Source organism: Anopheles maculipalpis, chromosome 2RL, assembly GCF_943734695.1.
Source record: "Anopheles maculipalpis chromosome 2RL, idAnoMacuDA_375_x, whole genome shotgun sequence".
Classification (NCBI taxonomy): domain Eukaryota; kingdom Metazoa; phylum Arthropoda; class Insecta; order Diptera; family Culicidae; genus Anopheles; species Anopheles maculipalpis.
The window spans coordinates 93,771,205-93,792,046 of record NC_064871.1 but is presented as its reverse complement, the minus strand read 5'-3'; the positions used below and the strand labels follow the sequence as shown (position 1 = coordinate 93,792,046).

General features: G+C 44.2%; 5 protein-coding genes across 7 annotated transcripts in view; all 5 read left to right on the top strand.

Moving 5' to 3' along the window:
• The window catches only part of LOC126568196 (eukaryotic translation initiation factor 5), a 313,066-nt gene that overhangs the window by 91,939 nt on the left and 200,285 nt on the right, over window positions 1–20,842 (top strand). The window lies entirely within an intron of this gene.
• On the top strand, window positions 952–2,478 carry LOC126568714 (alkaline phosphatase 4-like). The gene is made up of 3 exons (XM_050225232.1): window positions 952–1,243; window positions 1,319–2,201; window positions 2,265–2,478. Exons 1-3 carry the CDS (start codon window positions 952–954, stop codon window positions 2,476–2,478), a joined length of 1,389 nt encoding a protein of 462 aa, XP_050081189.1.
• On the top strand, window positions 4,383–6,135 carry LOC126568265 (TLC domain-containing protein 3A). Its single transcript, XM_050224712.1, has 5 exons — window positions 4,383–4,655; window positions 4,751–5,207; window positions 5,530–5,760; window positions 5,825–5,923; window positions 5,994–6,135. Exons 1-5 carry the CDS (start codon window positions 4,387–4,389, stop codon window positions 6,123–6,125), a joined length of 1,188 nt encoding a protein of 395 aa, XP_050080669.1. The 5' UTR covers window positions 4,383–4,386; the 3' UTR covers window positions 6,126–6,135.
• On the top strand, window positions 8,833–20,448 carry LOC126567774 (protein strawberry notch). Of its 2 annotated transcripts, XM_050224060.1 has the most exons (13): window positions 8,833–8,844; window positions 10,189–10,321; window positions 12,948–13,301; window positions 13,901–14,209; window positions 15,745–15,962; window positions 16,051–16,141; window positions 16,215–16,600; window positions 16,726–17,132; window positions 17,214–17,367; window positions 17,538–19,431; window positions 19,517–19,655; window positions 19,768–20,122; window positions 20,190–20,448. In XM_050224060.1, the coding sequence occupies exons 1-13, from the start codon at window positions 8,833–8,835 to the stop codon at window positions 20,433–20,435; spliced, it is 4,698 nt and encodes a 1,565-aa protein (XP_050080017.1). In that variant the 3' UTR covers window positions 20,436–20,448. The 2 variants fall into 2 exon arrangements, with proteins under 2 accessions (XP_050080017.1, XP_050080016.1); XM_050224059.1 differs by lacking the exon at window positions 13,901–14,209.
• LOC126568441 (late histone H1-like) overlaps window positions 9,586–20,842 on the top strand; it is a 327,966-nt gene continuing 316,709 nt past the window's right edge. Inside the window, exon 1 of the mRNA XM_050224915.1 lies at window positions 9,586–9,593. The gene's annotated coding sequence lies outside the window, so the exon portion shown is untranslated. The remainder of the gene's footprint in view (window positions 9,594–20,842) is intronic.

The window sequence follows — 20,842 nt, the reverse complement described above, 5'->3', positions numbered from 1 at the left end:
GTCGTTTTTTTCTCGCTTTTGCCGATATGTAATTGCTACTAGGGTGATTTTTTGTTTAACGTATGCCTTTGCTTTAAAATTGGTTTTAAATTATCATGGTTTAGGCGTTTTTTCCAGGCTTAATTCGTGGTTTTGTTTTCCTATTTGCTTAAATCCTTATTGGGAAATCCATTCCTAATACACACATCGTATCGCGATGTAAGCATATTTTTTTCCGTCATTTTTGAACAAGCGAACCACAAATACTACTACTGCAACTATGTCATGCAACTCTCCTGTATCTCATAATCTTTCCTATGTTAGAGCGCAATAAAAGCATATGAAAAAAGCATCTTCATTGCAATGTTTTTTGGTCTTGGTTTGCTGTCGAAGTCTACCGAAGTGTGTAACATTTGTCTAACTCGTTTCACAATAGTACGGCCTCAGGCTATTGAGAATCTTCGAGGGTTTCGTCAGGTGTTCGGCGAAAACATTGCCTCAGCAGAAGTATATGAGAGTATCTAAACATTTATGTTGTTGGCGGGTTTTGAACGTCTTCATACATCTGATCATCATCGAAAAATGTTTGAGAAAATAAATAAACTACTCATCTAGGGCAGTCCAATGGAAAGCAATTATATTCTACCCGATATCTGACTGTCGTTGAGAGTATCCAATCGGCCGAGTGATGATTATCTGCCATTGAAAGTACTCATGTGAACCCCGCATCAAATGTAAAACGTGTAGCAAAGAGGGGAGAATAATCTACTTGCCTTCATTTGGTGTATGTACAACTATACTACCCTCTCACACATGGCTATCATAAACATCTCCCGAACACATCTTATCCACCTTAATAGCGTACAGTATCTTATCGTTGTACGGCGCGCGATCACTCACTTTACTACGCGGTACGTGGTTTTAAGAGTGATCTTCCCGTAAAGTGTCTCGTGAAATTTCATCTCCGAAAATATGGCACGGGAAGAGTTCAATATAGCGACAAACGAATCGGCAGAAGGATCATACAATGTCCAACAGTGGAACAGCAGTCTGGGCCTGGACGATGGTGCAACAGATCGCGCGTATGCAGATAAACGCTCTGCAAGACGAAAAGTAGGCTGCGGATTTAGTGCACTGTGCGTCGGCATGTTGGTTGCGATGGTATTCGCAATCGTGCTACTATGTATCGGGTTTATAGTGGTGTACGAAAACGAAGGTCAAGTCGTCGCTACGGTTGATCTTTACACCGAAGAATTACCTCCAGGTAGTGTGGCTGACCGGTTGTACTTGGTTAAATTGTTCTCCACATATGTATATCATTTCTGTTCTTATTTCCCAGAGCAAGCTGTTTGGTTTGAAACAAATATGGCCGAACTGCGCAACGCTTTCCGTGTAGTGGAAGAGAACAAGAAACGTGCGAAAAATGTCATCCTGTTCGTTGCGCTGGACAGTGTAGATCCGTCCGCTTCGTCGTTTGCGGACCACCCTCGGCCAATCTGGGAATCGTTTCCTCACCTTGCGTTGCTTCGTCCAACGACGATGGAACGCTCAACACGTGCCTCATTCAATCCGACCTCCATGTTCTGCGGCATTGAAACCGGCTGGCACACGATCGGGTTTGATACGGCCGTTAAGCCTTGGGATGAGTGCGTCAGCAGCACGCCCAACATTAGCACGCACCATGCCGCCTCGATCATGCAGTGGGCTCAAAGCGTCGGCCGTCGTACTGGGGTGGTAACGAATGGGGAGATCGTACAACCGTTCTCAGCCGCATTGTTTGCGCATGCGGCCAATGCTAGCTGGCTGCATAATAGTCCAGATCCATTGCTATGCCCGGATGTACGATCGCAGCTGCTGCATGGAGCGGTTGGGAAGCAGCTGAATGTGATCGCTGGGACGCTTAATTGTCCGGACGAATTTTGCCGGGAAGCGATCGAAGCGGACTGGGAGAACGAACGTTTGGCGGAAGGATCCCGCTATAAAGTAGTGAACGAATTGAATGATCTGTTAGATCGCAAATTGAAAGATGTGGAGTACACGCTCGGGCTATACGATGAGCAAACTCTTGCCGAACCAACTGCATTTTACGATTTAGTTGTGGGAGCTTTGTCCGTGCTCGAGGGTCCAGAAGGATTTCTGCTAGTTGTCATTGCAGATCCAAAAGTTCAAACCGCTCCAGAGGAAATCGATTCTGCAGTGCGAGCCACGCTAAGGAAACTGAGGTGAGTACAACACAGGGCATGGGTTTTGATGTTGCTCATTTATAAATTGTTGATTGTTTGCAGTGGTACGTTGGATGATAGTTTAATCGTGGTGGTACGTTCCGATGCCAGAGCTGGGGATGCTGCGTTCGCGACGGTGCACGCCATTGGACCGATGTCACACTTGTTGCATCGGGTGCACAATCAGACGTTTTTGGCTCACTTCATCTCGTACGCAGCCCGTATAGGGCGGTTTAGGGATGCAGATCTAACGAATCTAATACTACAAATAATTTAAGATGAATATCAACTGTAAAGCAGTGCACACCGGAGGCCAACGCCGACCACTTGCAACTTTCTTGTGCAAATAACTACCTTTGTATTGTGTTAACTTTTACGTTGAACAATAAAAATTAGCTTTTAACACTGTATAAAATTTATAAACTTAGCTGAACCTTGAGAGGGTCTTACGGTCCTCACTTTTGTGCAACTTTTAAGAGTCTTTAGTATTCGGTGGGCTTGCCATCTCATGAGAAAGGCACCGGACGACTTCACATTCACCATGTGGACATATAAGGGATACGATGATCCCAAACTAGACTGGCGGCGCGATACGTCTACCACTAAGGTCAGTAATATGGCTATCAGGTAATGCCGCTGGACAGAAGCGGATCTTCCTATAAGCGGATTGAGCGGCCACGTGGGGCTCCCACGTGGCCGTTATTATAAATACTGGTGGATCTGATGGACTGTGTCCCGAATGCTGCCTGGAAAGAAACCCTGATGAGATACCAAATACCTTGATTTGTCTTTGCCCACCAGATCGTGAATGAAAGTTCGCCAACACCATTTCCGTTTAGTGCCTCGGAAGTGTTAAATACGTCTCTGGCGGTGAATCTACTCTATTACACTCTACACTTCCAACGTGGCGTTCTAGCTGACTAAAACAGTACGTGTAGCACCAGATCCGTTAGAAGGTTTGTTAACAGTGCTTTTAAAGAAAACATAACTCTATTATTTTTTATTTACCTTTTACTGTATTATTTTTAATTTCGCACCAAATAACGAACTATTTAGTTATTTTGCCTTTCTTCAGCACGGGTGTAAACTCAGAACAGACACACGTCCGAGGTATTCAATCCATCGTGACAGCAAACTAACAGCAACAACAACATGGCTGGAGCTTTTTTGACATTTTACCAGGTTATGAAATACTGACAGCGCGTCCTGATGCTCGAGTGTTGCGTTTGCGGACACACCTGTGGAAGAGAAGGCAACGGAGTGGAACGACCAGACAACACAGACAATTTCGCGTCGTCATTTGTGGGTGAGTGGTGAAGCATTTTCAGCATTAAACATTTCAGGATCTATTTCCCCAAAAAAAAGATTGACTGTAGCAGCTGCTGGATACGGGCGGAAAGATTCACACACGGTGTTCCCAACCCGCTAATTGGTTGGGTGGCACGTGCAAGCGGTTGTTTTGCCTGCTGTTCACACGTTCTCGCTCTAAGTGGCCCCGTGTCTGTTATCAGTGTTCCCGCTGTTTGCTTCCTACACCTTCCTTTGCGATAAGGGCGAAACGGATCACGGATGTGCTTACCAACATCATCGTACAAAAAAAAAAAAACAACAGAAAAACATTCGTCGCAACCGCCTTTGAAGAGTGGAGAAAATTATGTAAGCGGCAGCGGCAACGAGGTCGTCGTGATGGATGGGGAAGGCTAGACACCATACGCGGAGAGCCATAGAGCATTCATCGAAAGTCGCCGTTGAATCATTCCTTGTGCGGCGACTGATTGGGGTGGATCGCGTGCGTGCGTGTGATTTATTTACCATTTTAATTGACTTCTGTTGACCCGGTTTTGTGTTTTTGCTTCTTTTCACTTTTATACAGCATTTTCTACGGTGGCAGTATTCTCGCTTGGTAGTATCCAGGAGAAAATGCAGAAGTGAAGTGAAGAAGTGAAGAAGTGAACTAAATCATCGTTTGGTGTTTGTTTTTTGTTGCTATTGTCCAGGAAAAAGTTTCAAATCAAAGTGAACTGTACCAATACGTGTTTGCTGCTTGGTTACTACTACTACTACTACTACTACTACTACTTCTACTCTTCGACTAGTTTGATCGAGCCAAAAAAAAAAAGAACAAAAGGATTTTAAAGGATTAAAAAAAACCCCGTAATCGCGCCCGACGAAACACACACACACGATGGTGGAAAAGCTCGACACACGGAGCTGTGTGTTTTCCCTGCTCTACTCGGTCGGTTCGTTTGCGGTGGCATGCGCCAGTCTGTCCACGCTCAACCCGAGTGATCGCATATCGGTACAGAAAGGTGCGCTGCTTATCAGCTTTGGCTTCGTGTACTTTGTCGCACTAACCGAGTTTCTCAACAAACTGCTGCTGAGGACACCGTTCGGGCACAGCTTTGTCAAGCGCTACCGGTTGCGTGTTTCCGATGTGTTGGACATAACGAACAAGTACGTATTTGCCGGAGAACAGGATTAAAACGATTCCAATGGATCACATTAAACATCACATTCCGTTTTCTCCTCTCTTTCTCTCTCTATTGCAGGCTCGTATCCGCCGTGCAGGCCGCCTTTTCCTGCATTGCCGGACTGTTTGTGTGCCGCTGGTCGTGTCCGAGAAATTTTCTGCACGCTTCCCATTTTTTGTCCGAATCGTACGCATGGTTTGCGGCATCGTACTTTTTCTACGACCTTTGGTCGATGTACAAAATCTACGCCGCCGAAGCGGCGATTAAGTTAAAAGTAAAGCTCGGTTTGCAATCGGCAGTCGCCGGGGATAATAATAATGATGTGGGACGAGCCACCAACGGTGGTTCCAATGGTGTACTGGCGGAAAAGACACTGCAGGCGCTGGACGACATTCCTAGCGTGGGACAGGGAACGCTTTCGTTTGTGAATCCGTGCAAACTGGGCATTCCTAGCTTTGCCAAATATCTGTCAACGCATCCTTTGATGGTGTTCCATCATCTGTTCATCGGGTCGTACGGGTTAGTTGTAATATCGGTGAGTATCATAGTATGTTTTGTTAGCAGACCGTTGTTGCGTTATTAATAGCCTGGTGCGTACTTTGTAAGGGTGAGTGAGTGATCTAAATTTTTCTAAGTGAATGATTTAAATAAACACTTTACAAAGAGTTTTTACTAGTCTTTTAAAGTTGTTTGGCTAGTGAGGGCCACCTCCTGTCTTGTTTTCAAGCCACCCAAAAGAGTTGTTCAAAGAATTAATTTCCACCAGGGTTATGAGTAAGCGTGAATTAATTACATGAAAACAGCTGTTTTTCTCATCACATCAGTTAGTAACGAAAACCATTTGTTTTTTTTTTCAGTACCTTCGCGGCGGCCTAGGAGACTGTGTATTTAGCTTCATGTTTATGATGGAGCTATCCACACCGTTCGTATCATTCCGTAGCATTTTGAGCGTGATGGGATTGAAACAATCGAAGCTGTACGTGATCAATGGACTGGTGATGCTGGTCACGTTCTTCTGGTGTCGCGTCTTTTTAATGCCCTACGTCTGCTACTACTACAGCCAGGTGGTGAACAAACCGTTTTTGGAGGTACTATCTTTATGGACTTTTTGGGTATATTTCGTCATATAAATGCTTTTCTTTCCTTTTTTAGGCTGTATGGAATCTGCCATGGGGTTGCAAAGCAAGCATTTTGGCACTGTTCCTGCCCCAACTCTACTGGTTCCGGTTGATGGTACGAGGTGCACTGAAGGTAGGTTCACGATGCTCTCTTTTTTTTGTTTTAATATAAATTGATTTCACGTTTCTAACCGTTATTGTAGGTCTTTTTCCCAGCGAAAAACAAACGCAACACAAAACATGCGGCCAATTCGTGCGCAAATGAAGTGTCCGCCAATGGGGAAACTATGAAAACATCCCAATCCAAAGATAGTGAAGTACGGTCTCTAATGTAAGTATAAACAGTTTAGACAACGTTCGGCAAAAGAAGCGTTTTGCAGGAAAAAAAACTATGAGTAGGTGCGTGGACTCTAGGGCATTGACATCTTAGTAAATGTTACTGAATAAGTGTTATTTTGTGTGTAATTTGAATATATATATTCACCGACACATGTTCGATGTATTATAAAATTCAACGTTGACGAGGCATAGTCAGGCATGGCGAAAAGCATAATGAAGTGAAGGGAAGCAAGCAAAAAAAAAAAAGGAAGCCCGGAAAGCTAGCGAAGAAAGGTTTTCAGCAGGGACAACTTACTCACTTCCATGTTTAAAAACAAAGATAGAACAAAATGTGCTGCTGCTTAGTTTACTAGTCATAGTATTTGTGTTTCTTACTTTTTTGTACTCTACATTTACACAGGAACATATAATAGCTCCTAACACTGCAATCACAAACAATGCGCACAGTGACAGGGATAAATGCACACGAAAACACACACAGGATCTTTCCAAGGGGTTTCTTTTGTGCCGTTTGCCCCTGTACTGTACGAAAGTTGTTTGGGTGTGTGGTTTTTTTTGTGAAAGCCCCGTATAAGTTATACCACACTAATGATGAAACAAAACCAAACCGTAGGATTACGATAATACCGAAAAACCTTCCCATACACCACAAAACATCCATATTATGCTATATATTGTTAGAAAAAGAGCATACAAAAAAGGTGGCGGCTTCCTGGCAGGTAACAACACAACTATTACTTATACAGCGAAACATCTCTTATCGGTAGATGATAGACTTTTTTGTGCATTTTTTCTACAAAACATTTATGCAAACAATAGCGCACAATGTTTTCGTGCGAAATAGTTTACTAGTACGGTTATAATACCATGTACACACCCACCTACAGACATTCAGCCGTGAGTGCAAGGCAAAAGGTAGTTACAAATGACGAGCGGATGAGGATTAGAATAGAGACAGAGAATCCGATAGTAAAGCAAAGAACAAACCATATTCGTAAAACTAATAATCAATGGAGCTTTCATATTAGTGTGATGTTTACCAAGTTATTTAGGCACCACGAACGTGGCGAGTGTGCAGCAGTGTGGCGATTTAAAGACAGCAAAAACACGTTTGGGAAACACTTTAGGAGAATGCCACGGGTCGCTCATCAAGTGTGTGGCTCATGATCACAAATCATTACATTCGGACGAAAAGACGGAATAGCGTTATCAAAATTAGGTTGAATCAGATAGACTGTCCGGTAGGCCGCGCTGGTAGTAGTTGCTGGGGTAGCGTAATAATTGGCTTACACACATATATAGTACGAACATCAAATTTGTAGGAGAGATTTTAAAACGAAAACGAAACAAAACTTTGTTCGATGCGGTAAGGGATTTGCCCACGCGAGAAGATACTGCCGAGAGGGTTCCCAAAAAAGCAAAACTAGGAAGGCAAACTATATTGATGTGGCGAAACATTGCCTACCGTTTTTTGTATCGCACTTTGCACCTACCAATATTCCAATCGAAGAAAAAAGGGAAAATGAGTATGACGAATGGAAACGCGTTTGATGGATATCCCACGTATTTGTGGGATGTGTTGTGTTTGTGTACCAATTTACATCAAAAATATAATGTGTACTGGAACTTAGTAGTATTATTTTTTTTGTTGGGTTCTTTTATAAGGAGGTTCACTATTCGATACGTGGATCTATGGTGATCATCTTCAATCCAGGTCAAGATGACAAAGGCATATTAGCCCACACAGCACAGTAGTTGCAGGCACAAAAAAATAAGGAAGTAATTGAATGCTACTTTTGTATTTTTCAACGTTGAAATTTAAAATATGTTCAGTACTGAAAAGGTTCAAATAATAGTGCGGAAGAATTCAACTAGCCATACTATACGCGCTGGCTCACAACGTCAAACGTCATCCAACGAGGAGGGCGCGCACACATGGTTAACCTTCGTCTCCTGAACCCGTTCCTGAACAAAACGCAAGATTACATTGCCGTGGTACAAGCAAGCCTCGATTTTCACGCTCGCCACATGAATTGCCAGGGCTTTTTTTTGAACACATGGTAAAGTAAAGTCTTCACGATTGTACCTATTGCTCATCCTCGCCATTAGTTGCCAAGTGAGTGTGTGCCGAAGCGAAAGTGTGTGCATTACGTAAATAACAACTCGGTAAATATTGTTTTGAATACTTTGAGTGCCGATTGTGGTCGGGAAATCGGGCGCCGATTCCTTTCCATTAGAGGAGGGCGTACGTTGGAGCGCTCTTCCTGTACGCTCCGGTACCTAAAGCAGCTATCGCGAGGTTGTGCAGTGCGTGAGATTGTGAGTTTTCCCGTGTCCGATCCGGTTTAGCACACAAGTGTGCACAGGAACCGGAACAATCGGGCAAATACAGAACAGTGTCCACGACGCGAATTGACGCGGTTTGACGAACGATAAGAGTGAACAGCCGCAAGGGATTAGTCGAAAACAGCTGCAGTAGCATTTTCTGGAACAGGAAAGTGCAAGCAGCAGTAGCAGCACCATCAGCAGACATCATCAACACGGTTCCGGGAATGCAAGCTTGGTATGGTGACTGAGAAGGTGCAGTGTAAAAGGGTGTGAAAATAGTTTACGAATACATTCCGCGGCGTACGGCAGTGAACGACAGAAGGTGTAGTTCGGCGCAAAACCAGCTAGACCCACCCGAAAGAAAGCAGCAGCAGCATGAATCGAATGGTATTTTTTTTTTGTTTTGGTTTTTACGTCCTTCAAAGCAATTCAATCCCCCGGTAAGGCCCGCCAGGGCCAGGCCCTTCAGTGATTCAAAAGGGGCTGTCAAATTCAGCTCATGACCGGCAACTTTTACCCAATTGGTTGCTACGCAACGTATCAACTCTTTGTAGAACTTTAGAAGCACATACTGGCGGAAAAGAGATCCCGACAGGATATATGGTACATCCGATGCCGATAAAGTATCATTTTTCTACATTCCTGCGGCTTGCTTGGGAATTTGCGATAGGCAACAACATAACCAACAAAACAGGTCAACTCCAGAACGACTGTCACTTTTTGACAGAACATGCAACAGGGAAGGGGGCAGGAGGAGGATGTTGGGAGGTGATTTGTGCTGGAGCAGTTTGTGGATCTAGTAGGCCACCCTCAATGAATTTGAACAGTTTTGTTATTTGTTCCCTGAAGGAATGGTGACAAACAGTGTAGAATTGCAAGTCTTCTTCGGTTTGCCGGATGTAGGTATTCTCAATCGGGGATATACATCTGCAGATTCCGAGACGATTATACACACATTCCGTGTTGAAACGAATACTTATCGGTTTCATGGAATATGTTTAAAAAAATAAACATATCGATAGCTGCAGTGCAGGTTTGCCTTATGCGGAAAAGGGATCGAAAGTTTAAAAAACTTTGAACATTTAAAAAACTAGCCTATTGCCAAATAGCCGGTTACTGTAGGCCAAAGAAGCGGAGTTTAAAGAATTATACCTTTTCCCCCGAGAGTTGGTGTACACACAAATTAGAAATTTAGTGATTTTAGTGCAAAATCGACGCATGGGGGAAATCACACTGTTACCCTTAAACCCTCTTTGATTTGCATAACTTGACGCAGAATTTCCTCGCCGTAGTGTGCAACGTGTTTGAAAACACGTGGTTACGCCAGTAGTAATCGTTCCCCAGCATGCCATGCGTTTTTTAGTGGTGTTTTATTTGTATTGAACTTCTGTTCTTTGAATATTTGCTTACCTTGTTTTTTACAGTATTTGTTCTTTTTTGGTATAATTTTAAAGTCTTTCGTAGATTTGTTTGAACGTTTTTCATTGATTATTTTTTAAATAGTTTAACAAGGAGTGAAAATTATATTGGTTCATCAGTCCATTTCTTCCACGAATAAATTGAAAACGCTATGAATCGTGTTAAATGACGCATTGATTGCACTAGGGTTAAATATTATATCATAAAGTTATCTAAATTATGAGTTAAAAAGGACATTTTAAGATAAACTCAAACAAATAAACAAAACAATTACAAGAACAATAATCAATTCCGGTTTGCCATGTCTTGTAGGCTCTAAAGAAGTCTTCTTACGGTATGGAAGATGATGATGACGACGAGGAGGAAGAGGCCGACGATAAGGGAGGCGATTCAACTGATTCCGATTTTGACGACGATGAAGATCCGGACGAGATTGAAGTACCAGGTAAATATGTACAAGCCACGACACTGCTCACAGTGAATGCTGGTCAGCGGATAATTCACTGCTGATCAAATTATCAGGATTGCAAGAACAGGATTCGAGCGATTGTAAATAGTAATAATATGTTGGAACCGATCAGTCGTGAAAAGTGCCTTTCCCAGCGAATGGGATATGTTGTAATACAACTCTCTGGCACGAAAGCACTGTCCCAGTTATGTAGATCGAAGTAAGGAGCTTGGGTTGCATCAATAGAAACACACAGAATGATGCATCCTTACGAGACTGTCTCTTAAGCTAGCAGAGAAGAAGTAGGGCAGCCGGTGTAGAGAAAGAGAACGAAGATACTCGAAATCATCGCTAATGCGTACTAATAACTAACCGGCCATGCCCTGTGCGCTCACACATACGCACCGAATGCATCGAGAGGGATATATTTGTCCTCGGCTTTTGTGTGTGCAATAATAGCGTGTACGTGTAGTTTATCCGCCCACTTGCATTGGCGCGGATTTTACAGGTTTATGTTTCCACGCTCGCAATATTATCTTCTATGTCGCGTGTACTTATACGGCAGCCCGATTTTATGTATATATTATTGTGGCACACACGTGCACATATTAACATACACATACGAATCGATTCAATTTTCTCGGGCGTCCACTTTACCCTCCCCTAATCACCAAGCTTGCCCAGGACATCGTCAAGTGTACGCGGGACCCATCCGATGCTGTCCGAAATCGTCCTTTGCCGATATTTGCTGCACGGTTTAATGGGAATCCGGTTGGCGAATTTCTCACGAACAACAAAACCGCTCCATACTTCACCCTCGAAAGTTGCAGCAGGCCGTAAAGCGTGGGGTGAGCGTCTTCGCTCGATGCCCGAACACCCGAAGCCCGAACCCTTTCGGTGAAAGATTCTTCACGTTGCCGGCACGCCATCACCGCTTCTGTAAACCTAAAATACTCACCCCCTTTTGCATAATGTAGGCATCAATTCCTTCGTTTAAAGTTGTGTCCTATTTGGTTCGCTCTAGCCTGGCGTTTCAATATCGCGCGCGTGCTCTGTCTCTCCTACTCCCTCTAATGCCAGGAGATTCTTCTAAGGATCGCGACCATCACAACTGCCGACATCCCTCCGTGCTAAACCACTACCGTTGTCAAGAAGTGGCGGTGTGTTATGATGGAGCGTGCTCCTTTTCCCTCCGTTTAGAAAGTTTTCCTCCCGCTTCCGCACTATGACGGCCGTTAGGAACATAAATTATGTTTAGCATTAGTTTAGTCCAAAATCCCATCAAATTTTGCTTTTGAGATGAAGGTATTTATATTCTCTAAACATGAAATCTGTTATTAGTTCAAATGTCTAGCATAATAACCGCCAATAAAATAAGAACATATGATATTCCACAATAAGTAGAAAGTTAGATTGTGAAGCCAATTTTCAACGAATCGACCTAGTTTAAAAGTAAGTTGAACATTTTGGAAACACGTTCCTGTCATTGGATAAATCATGGATGAAACATGAAATCGATTATTAGTCGCATTTTTCTATTTTGATGAAAGTATGGCAAAATCACGTAAGATTATTTATTTTTTTAAAATTCAAGGTAAAAATTCTTTTTATTTTTGGACATCCCTTCTTTACATGTTTCAACTCTAGGATTGGTTAGGTGTGCTAATAAAAAAGTTAAATTTTTTTGGGTCAAACATTTTTCAACCATATTTCAGGTTTTTTAAATTATTAAACAATCAAAAGATAGTATAGTTGCTGATGATCATTTCTATCAAAATTTGGTAAAGTTATACCATGCAGAAGTATCGAAATCAGCCTTTTGAAGAGTGGACATGAAAGTGTTCTTATATTATTGGCGGTCACTGTATGCTGGCTTCCGAAAAAAATCCCTGGAACAAGTTCAGTTTCGATCAAGCTTAAAGAAACATGAATTGTGATCCTCTTCGACACATAGTGCAACTCCAAGTACGAACAGTGGGTCGCATCCTGTGGGCTATGAATTGTGTTCGCGATTCTGTCCACCCTCTTCCCTTCCAGTCTTCTGCGCTCGGTCGTCTCTAAACATCCGGTTTTCTAAAACGACGATGATTGAGTCCTGCGTGGCGTTTCCGCGGACGCGAGCAAGCAAATGGTGCGCGCGGTGCGTTAAGAAGCGAAACCTCATCCTCTGTGCAACCCTTTTGCTCGACTCCGCACGTCCTAATTGTAGAGCAAAGCTCCTGAGATGGCTGTGGGTGGGTGCCGCTCTGTTCGTTATTTGTGCGTTCGTCAGTTGAATTATTAGCTCGCAAGTGTCAAGACGTGAAAGACGTGGTACCTAACCGCCGTCGCTGGTTGTTCTGTCTACTCTTCTGACCGACCGAGCCTAAAATTATCGATTATTGTGCTGCCAGCGTAGTGACTGTTGTTAGAATTTTGGGATAAAGGCTTTCGTACTGCTGTAACATTCGTCAGCAAGAGTGGTGTGGTTGTTCGTTTCCTCAAGAAAAGGTACAAACATTAGGCCAGATTTTGGTCAATATTTTTTCAATTTCATCATTATCATTTCTTATCATTATTCACTTCATATTAAACTGGAAACTAACACTAATTTAAAATTTTATTTTTCGCATTTTAATTCCAGGTGGTGGAAAAGATCTTGCAACGGTTGCCACGTTGACAAAGAAGTACAAAACGGAATCGGCCAGCTCTTCGAACGTTGTCGGCGGTACTGGACTGAACCGGATCGGAATGGCAGCAACCGGCATTAACAAAACCGATCCACAATCGCAACAACCACCGCAGCAAAAGGAACCCCCAGTGCAACAACTGAACAAGATCACCAACTTTGTGATTAAGCAACCCTCCAAAGATTCGATTGCGGCGGCTAGTGGTGGTACGATTTTGTCAAACGCAAGCCTCACCACCACCGCCATGAAACCAAGCGTCGGTTCTAGGATAGGTGGGGTTGGTACGATACCGGGCACCGGTGGCAGTGGTGAGTAGTGTAATCGTTCACACAGAATCTTAGTATATTTTGAAGAACTGCGTAAGAAATGGAGTCATTTATGGGACAAAAAAAAATGCATCCTATGCGTTTAGGCGTGGACATAACTTTCTGCCAACCATAGCTTGCGCCGGGTTAATTGGATTAATCCTTGCCCGTTGGTTGCGTAGAGGAAGATGCACATGCTCGACAACTAATTTCCAATGCTTTGTTCGCTAACTTGCCATGTCTTGTCTGTATTTCATTTTCTTCCATTCCGTTCAAATTTTCTCCCATCCCAACTCCTTATATCGCGCTTTCACGAAAACGTCCGCTTCTGGACGGTCTTGGTCGGTGTACATAAATCCTAATCATACCTCTTCGCACGCTCCCTCGGATGCTTATCTCGATGCATTGCATCGCGCTCTCGTTGCATAAATTATTTGTCCTTTCACTATCCTTTATCCTCCTGCTCCTCCTGTTCGTCCACGGTGAAAACCTATTTACTTGTCCTCACTTATTTAACGTGCTCACATACCGCGCAACGACATATACTCGCGAAAACCGGCGTTTCGATCCCGGACGCACATTGGCTCTGGTGTGGCGTACAGTCGGCGAAGGAAGAAAGATGACCACGGCAGGAGGTGGTGGTGGTGGTCCATCGAGCTCATCTTCATCTTCGTCGGTGGGTGGCAGTCAACATTGGGTGGGTGGTGGTCCTAGTGGTGTTGGCCATCATCCCAAGCCAATCGGTACGTCAAAAGGAATATTGCATGCGACAACAGCGGCAACGGGAATGGGAACGGCGACAACAACGATAATTCCACCGGTCACTGGAACGATGCCACCAGGAGCGACCAGCATACTGGGCGGCCTGGGAAGCTACTATCCGCCCAGCATTGCCACTCTGCTGGCGCAGAGTAAGTTACTGTGCCTCCGGCTTATGTCTGGCGGACACGAATGCGGCGGTGGTGAAATGGTTCTGTTTTTTTCTCTAGATCCTTACGTTGTTAAATGGTTGTTTTTTTGTATCACTGTTTTCCGGTTTTCATTTAACCCGACAGTTTGGAAGGGTTCTTTTTTGGCGTTTTCAGAATCATAACATAGTTGTCTACGTGTTTAAAATAATGGACGGTTGGTGAGATAACAACAGTGGCTCGAAGATTGCTTACTGATTGTTTGCTCAAATTGTGCATTACTTTAAACAACTGGATCTATTGTCTGTTTAATGATCTTAAAAATATTTTATTCATATTTTTGCCAAATGTTTTTTGTTTGCTTATTTCCATGCATTAGAAATGCTTTTGAACCACTGATTTGTAACTTGTTAAGTCTTTCTGGATTTTTTTTAATAGCAGTTTAATGAGTTTTTGGCCAAGATAGAACAAGATGCTTTAAAGTTTGATGATCTAACTGCACAAGCAAGAAATACACCATTAAGGGGTTAAAAGTGAAAATTTAAGATGCAATTGATGTTCAAATTATAATCGTTTGACAGTCATTCGGGATCGCTTACTGGCGAATCGAAAGTACACGTCGTCTAATAGGGATCGATTCCAATCGCTAGGCGTCTAATTCGAGAGTCTCTTGGGTAAAAACGGATGTGCGTCGTATGTGCATTTCCCGATACTAATCTTGGATCTGTCTGTATGTAATTAAATGCAATTGATGGCCGGAATTTCATGTCATGTGTTCCGCCGTGAATAACTTCTGTCTCTCGCAAAGATCGCGCATTATGTGTCCATTTGAAATGTATTTCCGTTGAAGGTGATTAAGAATGTGATTGAACTGTAAAGACGAGCTTACACAATGTGAGGTCGTTTTCTTCCTTCTTTTTTCCAATTGGCTGTAATAAGCTGCTACTCGCTAGGGCATCGGGCTGCCAGGACGTCAATAATATGAGACTGGACTGTCACGTCCATTGGTTTTATTTTATGGTCTTCTTTGGTTTAGCTATATTTTCATCAGAATTGAAAAAAAGTGACCGATTTCACGATTCATCCAATGACAGGAACGTGTTTCTAAAATGTTCAGCTTACTTTTGCAACAAAAAGTAGGTCGATTCTTTGAAAATTGGCTGTACAATCTCAGGTTTACCTATTGTAGAATATCAGGTGGTCTTTTTTTATTGACGGTCACTCTAAAAGATAATAATTTACGAGGTAACCGAGCCTAGGGGGGTTTTTTTTTTGTTGAAATGTGTATAATTTTCATTATTAAGTACTGAATATTGAAGGTTTGGTTTATGCATGTTGGTTCCTGCGTTCTCTTTCTCGGTTTCTCTTGTTAAATCGTTGCATTTTGCATGATTGATTTTGTATTTTACGTTATTTATGTACGTATCTTCCTTTATGTTACATGTATGGTTTAAAATATTTAATTATTATTAATTTATCATAAGTGAGGAATGATTATGTGTACTAACACTCTTTATTATTACTCTATTTCCTCACAGTGGAAATGTCCGGTATGGGCTACGGTGGAAACTCATCGCTCGGTGGTGGCATTGGTGGCGGCACCAGCACGATCGGTGCCGACAGCATGAACAAAATCATGACCAATCAGCTAATGCTCCAAAACCTGCAAGCGATGCTGGTGGCGAATCCACACTATCTGACGAGCGGCATACCGACTCAACTGATCTCACAAATAGTGATGGCGGATCCCAGCAAGGTACATTCAGTTCATATAGGTGATCCATCGCGGAATCATCGCGCTTTACCAAGTGTGATTAAACCTTTTCGTTTTCCTTTTTCTACAGTTGCAGTTGAATCAAATGCCCGAAGAGGAGGAAGCGGAAGATGAGGAGATGGGTGTGGCTGAAACTTACGCTGAATATTGGCCCGCAAAATGTAGGTACCAGTGAATTGAGCAGCGCTGGATTCGTTTTATTGAATTTTAAATATTTTCTTTTTCACAATGCAGTGAAAATTGGTAAGAAGCATCCAGATCCTGTAGTAGAAACTGCTTCACTATCATCCGTGGAGCCATGTGATGTGTACTATCAGGTATCCATCCCTTCGGAGACGATCAATGGTGGATTGTTGAGTGCACTGCAGTTAGAATCGATTACGTACGCAAGTCAAGCACACGCCCATTTACTACCGGACGGAACGCGGGCCGGCTTCTTAATTGGTGATGGTGCTGGTGTGGGCAAAGGCCGTACGATTGCCGGTATCATATACGAGAACTACTTGAAGGGACGCAAAAAATCCATCTGGATATCGGTGTCGAATGATTTGCGGTACGATGCGGAGCGAGATTTGCGTGACATCGGTGCAGGCAAAATCGAAGTTCTTGCACTGAACAAGGTAAATGAGAGTTAAAAATCAACCACGTGCTTTAAATGTATTGTAACATTAAACAACTTTAAATTTGTTGTATTGTATCTTTAAATGTATATTAATTTGCTTTAAATTGCTCCTTCTTCTCGCAGCTAAAGTATGCCAAAATTAATTCCTCCGTTAATCACAATGTCAAGAAGGGTGTCATATTCGGTACCTACTCCGCGCTGATCGGTGAATCGCAAAGTACGGCCGGAAAGTATAAGTCAAGGCTTAAGCAACTGCTGCAGTGGTGTGGCCCAGACTTTGATGGCGTTATCGTGTTTGACGAGTGTCATAAGGCGAAGAATTTGTGCCCAGTAGGTTCGAGCAAACCGACCAAAACGGGTCTAACGGCTCTAGAGTTACAGAACAAGTTGCCCAAGGCACGCGTTGTGTATGCCTCTGCTACGGGAGCGTCTGAACCGCGCAACATGGCATACATGGTGCGACTGGGAATCTGGGGCCAGGGGACACCTTTTCCATCCTTTAACGATTTCATACAGGCCGTTGAAAAGCGGTAAGTAAATGCTGTGTGGTTTTTGGAGATGAAATTCTATATGGTCAATATAATTATTTATCTTTTTCTTTCGCTTTGCAGTGGCGTCGGTGCAATGGAAATTGTGGCAATGGATATGAAGCAACGCGGAATGTACATTGCTCGACAGCTAAGCTTCCATGGTGTAACGTTCAAGATAGAGGAGGTACCATTGACGAAAGACTTCAAGCAGGTGTATGATGCATCAGTTGAATTGGTAATTATTCTCAAGATCAGAAGAGTGAAATACATGGTTTTCGAGGATATATCAAACAACAATATACTCGAACAAATCAATATCTCGGTGAATTTGTTCATTATATCCTGGAGAATTCTGTAACGACCTTTTCTTATAATTCACAATCCTTTTTTTGGGTTCTTTTCCAGTGGGTAGAAGCAATGCAAAAGTTTACCGAAGCGGCAGAACTGATCGATGCTGAAAGCCGCATGAAGAAAACGATGTGGGGCCAGTTCTGGTCGGCGCATCAGCGTTTCTTCAAGTATCTTTGCATCGCCTCGAAGGTAAACCACGCGGTGAAAGTAGCACGGGAAGCCATCAAGTACGGCAAGTGTGTCGTGATAGGTCTGCAATCGACCGGTGAAGCTCGTACGCTTGAACAGCTAGAGCGTGACGATGGAGAACTGAGTGATTTTGTTTCGACGGCAAAAGGTGTGTTGCAATCCTTGGTAGAGAAACATTTCCCAGCACCGGATCGAAATCGCATCAATCGATTGCTCGGTCTGACGGATAGCCGTACCCAGCTGAACAGTATTCTGCAAGATATTGCCCGAAGCAAGAAGGAGGCGGCCGGTGGTGCTTCGTCCACCGGGCTGGATGCAAAACGTAAACGTGCCGGAATGGGTACAACGAAAGCGACGGGCATGCCAAAGACAAAGCGTTCCAGAAATAATGGTTCATCGGATGAGGAGGATGGTTCTTCGTCCGATGCATCGTCTTCCGCTTCTTCGCCGAAACGATCAAACGAATCGGATTTCCAACCGTCTGACAGTGAACCGGAAGAAAGCGACAATGACAACGACCATTATGACAGTGCTGCCAGTCAGAGCGATGAGTACAATCCCTTTTTTACCGGGTCGGGCAGTGACGATGATGATCCATGGGTAAGCAGCAAAACGAAATCATCCGCTGGCAAAGCGAAAGTGAAGACGAAAAGTAAACCACCGGTAGCAACGACGGCCGCGGTTGCGTCAGCTGTAGCAGCTGCAACAACGGCTGCGAGGAAGAAACCGGTCAGCACGCAGGATAAGATACAGGCACACCTGACGAAGAAGCAAACCGACACAAAACCAACGACGATTCAGTCAAGTAACGGATTCTCCATTCAACTGGCCGGTGGTCCACCGCCTAAGGACGCAATCGAACGGGCGTGCCAGATGAAGGACGAATTGTTGGCAAAAATAGAACGTTTAGGTGATCGACTGCCTGCCAACACGCTCGATCAGCTCATCGACGAACTGGGAGGACCGGAAAACGTTGCCGAAATGACGGGTCGCAAGGGTCGGGTGGTACAGAATGACGACGGATCGATACAGTACGAATCCCGCTCGGAGCAGGACGTACCACTGGAAACGCTTAACATAACGGAAAAGCAACGCTTTATGGACGGCACAAAGGATGTGGCAATCATCTCCGAGGCCGCTTCTAGTGGTATTTCGCTGCAAAGCGATCGGCGAGTTCGCAACCAACGACGACGCGTACACATAACGCTTGAGCTGCCGTGGTCCGCCGATCGTGCGATCCAGCAGTTTGGTCGTACGCATCGTTCGAACCAGGTGAACGCACCTGAATACATGTTCCTTATCTCAGACTTGGCCGGTGAGCGGCGATTCGCTTCCACTGTGGCTAAACGGCTTGAATCACTCGGAGCCCTCACGCACGGCGATCGACGAGCGACTGAGACGCGCGATTTGTCACAGTTCAACATCGACAACAAGTATGGCCGCACGGCACTGGAAGCGGTGATGAAGACGATTATGGGTTACGAGGCACCGATTGTGCCGCCACCGGCCGACTATCAGGGCGAATTCTTTAAGGATGTTGCAGGTGCGCTTGTTGGCGTGGGTTTAATCGTCAACAGCGAACAGATGCCGGGAGTGTTGAGTCTGGACAAGGACTACAACAACATATCGAAGTTCCTGAACCGTATTCTCGGTATGCCGGTCGAGCTGCAGAACCGGCTGTTCAAGTACTTTACCGACACGCTGGAGGCTACGATCGAGCAGGCGAAGAAGCGGGGCCGGTTCGATTTGGGTATATTGGGTAAGTGAGAAAACCGTTGCGGATCTTCATTTTCTGTTATTGGAATTTCAATGTTTTGTTGTTTGGTTTTATTGCATTTGAACAGATCTTGGTGCAGCAGGTGAAAACGTGACACGTATCAAGCTGATTCGATTTGCCCGCAAACATTCTACTGGTATTGCGCCAACCGAGCTGCATGTCGTTAAGGTGGAGCGTGGCATGATCTGGCAGGAAGCAATCGACAAGTAAGTATTATTTAATTAGATTGCTTTCGCCTTAGCATCGGGTCCCCCGAATGAACAAGCATTTTGTAATCCAATAATTCGTACAAATCGTTTCGTTTATCCCTCGTTTCAGATGGGCCGAACTTGATGGCGAAAAGGAAGGTTTCTACATCACGCAGCACCCCCGCAACGGTAAATACAACGTGATACTGGCGATCGAGATCGAGAATCCGGCCAAGAAGAAAGCACTGTCCGGGAGCGGCGTGAAGGGCAAGAAGGAATCCACACTGTTCCAGATCTACCATCCCAACACGGGCCTACAGTTCAAGCACGAGACGCTGGCTGAGTTGGAGAAGAAGTACAAAAAGGTGCTCAGCATGGAAGCGGAACCACACTGGACGCAGTTGTACGATGCATCGGTCAATACCTGCTCGCACAGCTACTGGAAGGGTCAGTGTCGGAATGTTTCCCTTGGTCAGGAATGTGAGGTTAGTAGGAATTTTCTTCTGGGTTAAGTATCTTGGCTAATACCATGTTTTTGTTCCGGCGTCGTAGGTTGGTTTGCGACGACGCACGTACAGTGTACTGTCCGGTTCGGTACTGGCCGTATGGGCCCGGGTCGAGAATAGTTTGGCAGCACGCATCGGTGCCCAGTCGCGGCTGCAAGTAATTCGCCTGAAGACGAAGGAAGGCGTTAAGATCGTCGGTACGCTCATTCCAAAGAATTGCGTCGAGCAGTTGGTAAAAGATCTGGCCAGCGATTCCGAGAAGGTGGATGAGGTGATCTTTGACGATCAGTAAAGTTCGAATTTAATTCTCATTTCATGCTCAATGTAATATGATTGACAACAACCCCATACCCCCCGTTTCGTAGTTGAGTTCCATACCTGGGTTTTGTCATGTAGCTGACGTTTTTGCGTCTTTAAACGAAGAACACAAAGACAATGTCGTGATCTTGCAACACTCACAATCCACACATACACACAACATTCAAAAAAGCGAATAGTCTGTCTTATTAGTGGTAAAACGAGTAGTGTGGTAACGTAGCAGTGATTTTAATCCCGGTTTAGTTTAGTAGAGACTGTCCTTCTTCGAAGAAGAACCTATTTTGTGTGAGGTGTAGAGTACTGTACAAATTATCCTAATTTTAGCAAACGAACCCCACCCCCCCCCCCCCCCATGATGAGGATGAACATGGTCGCGCCTCT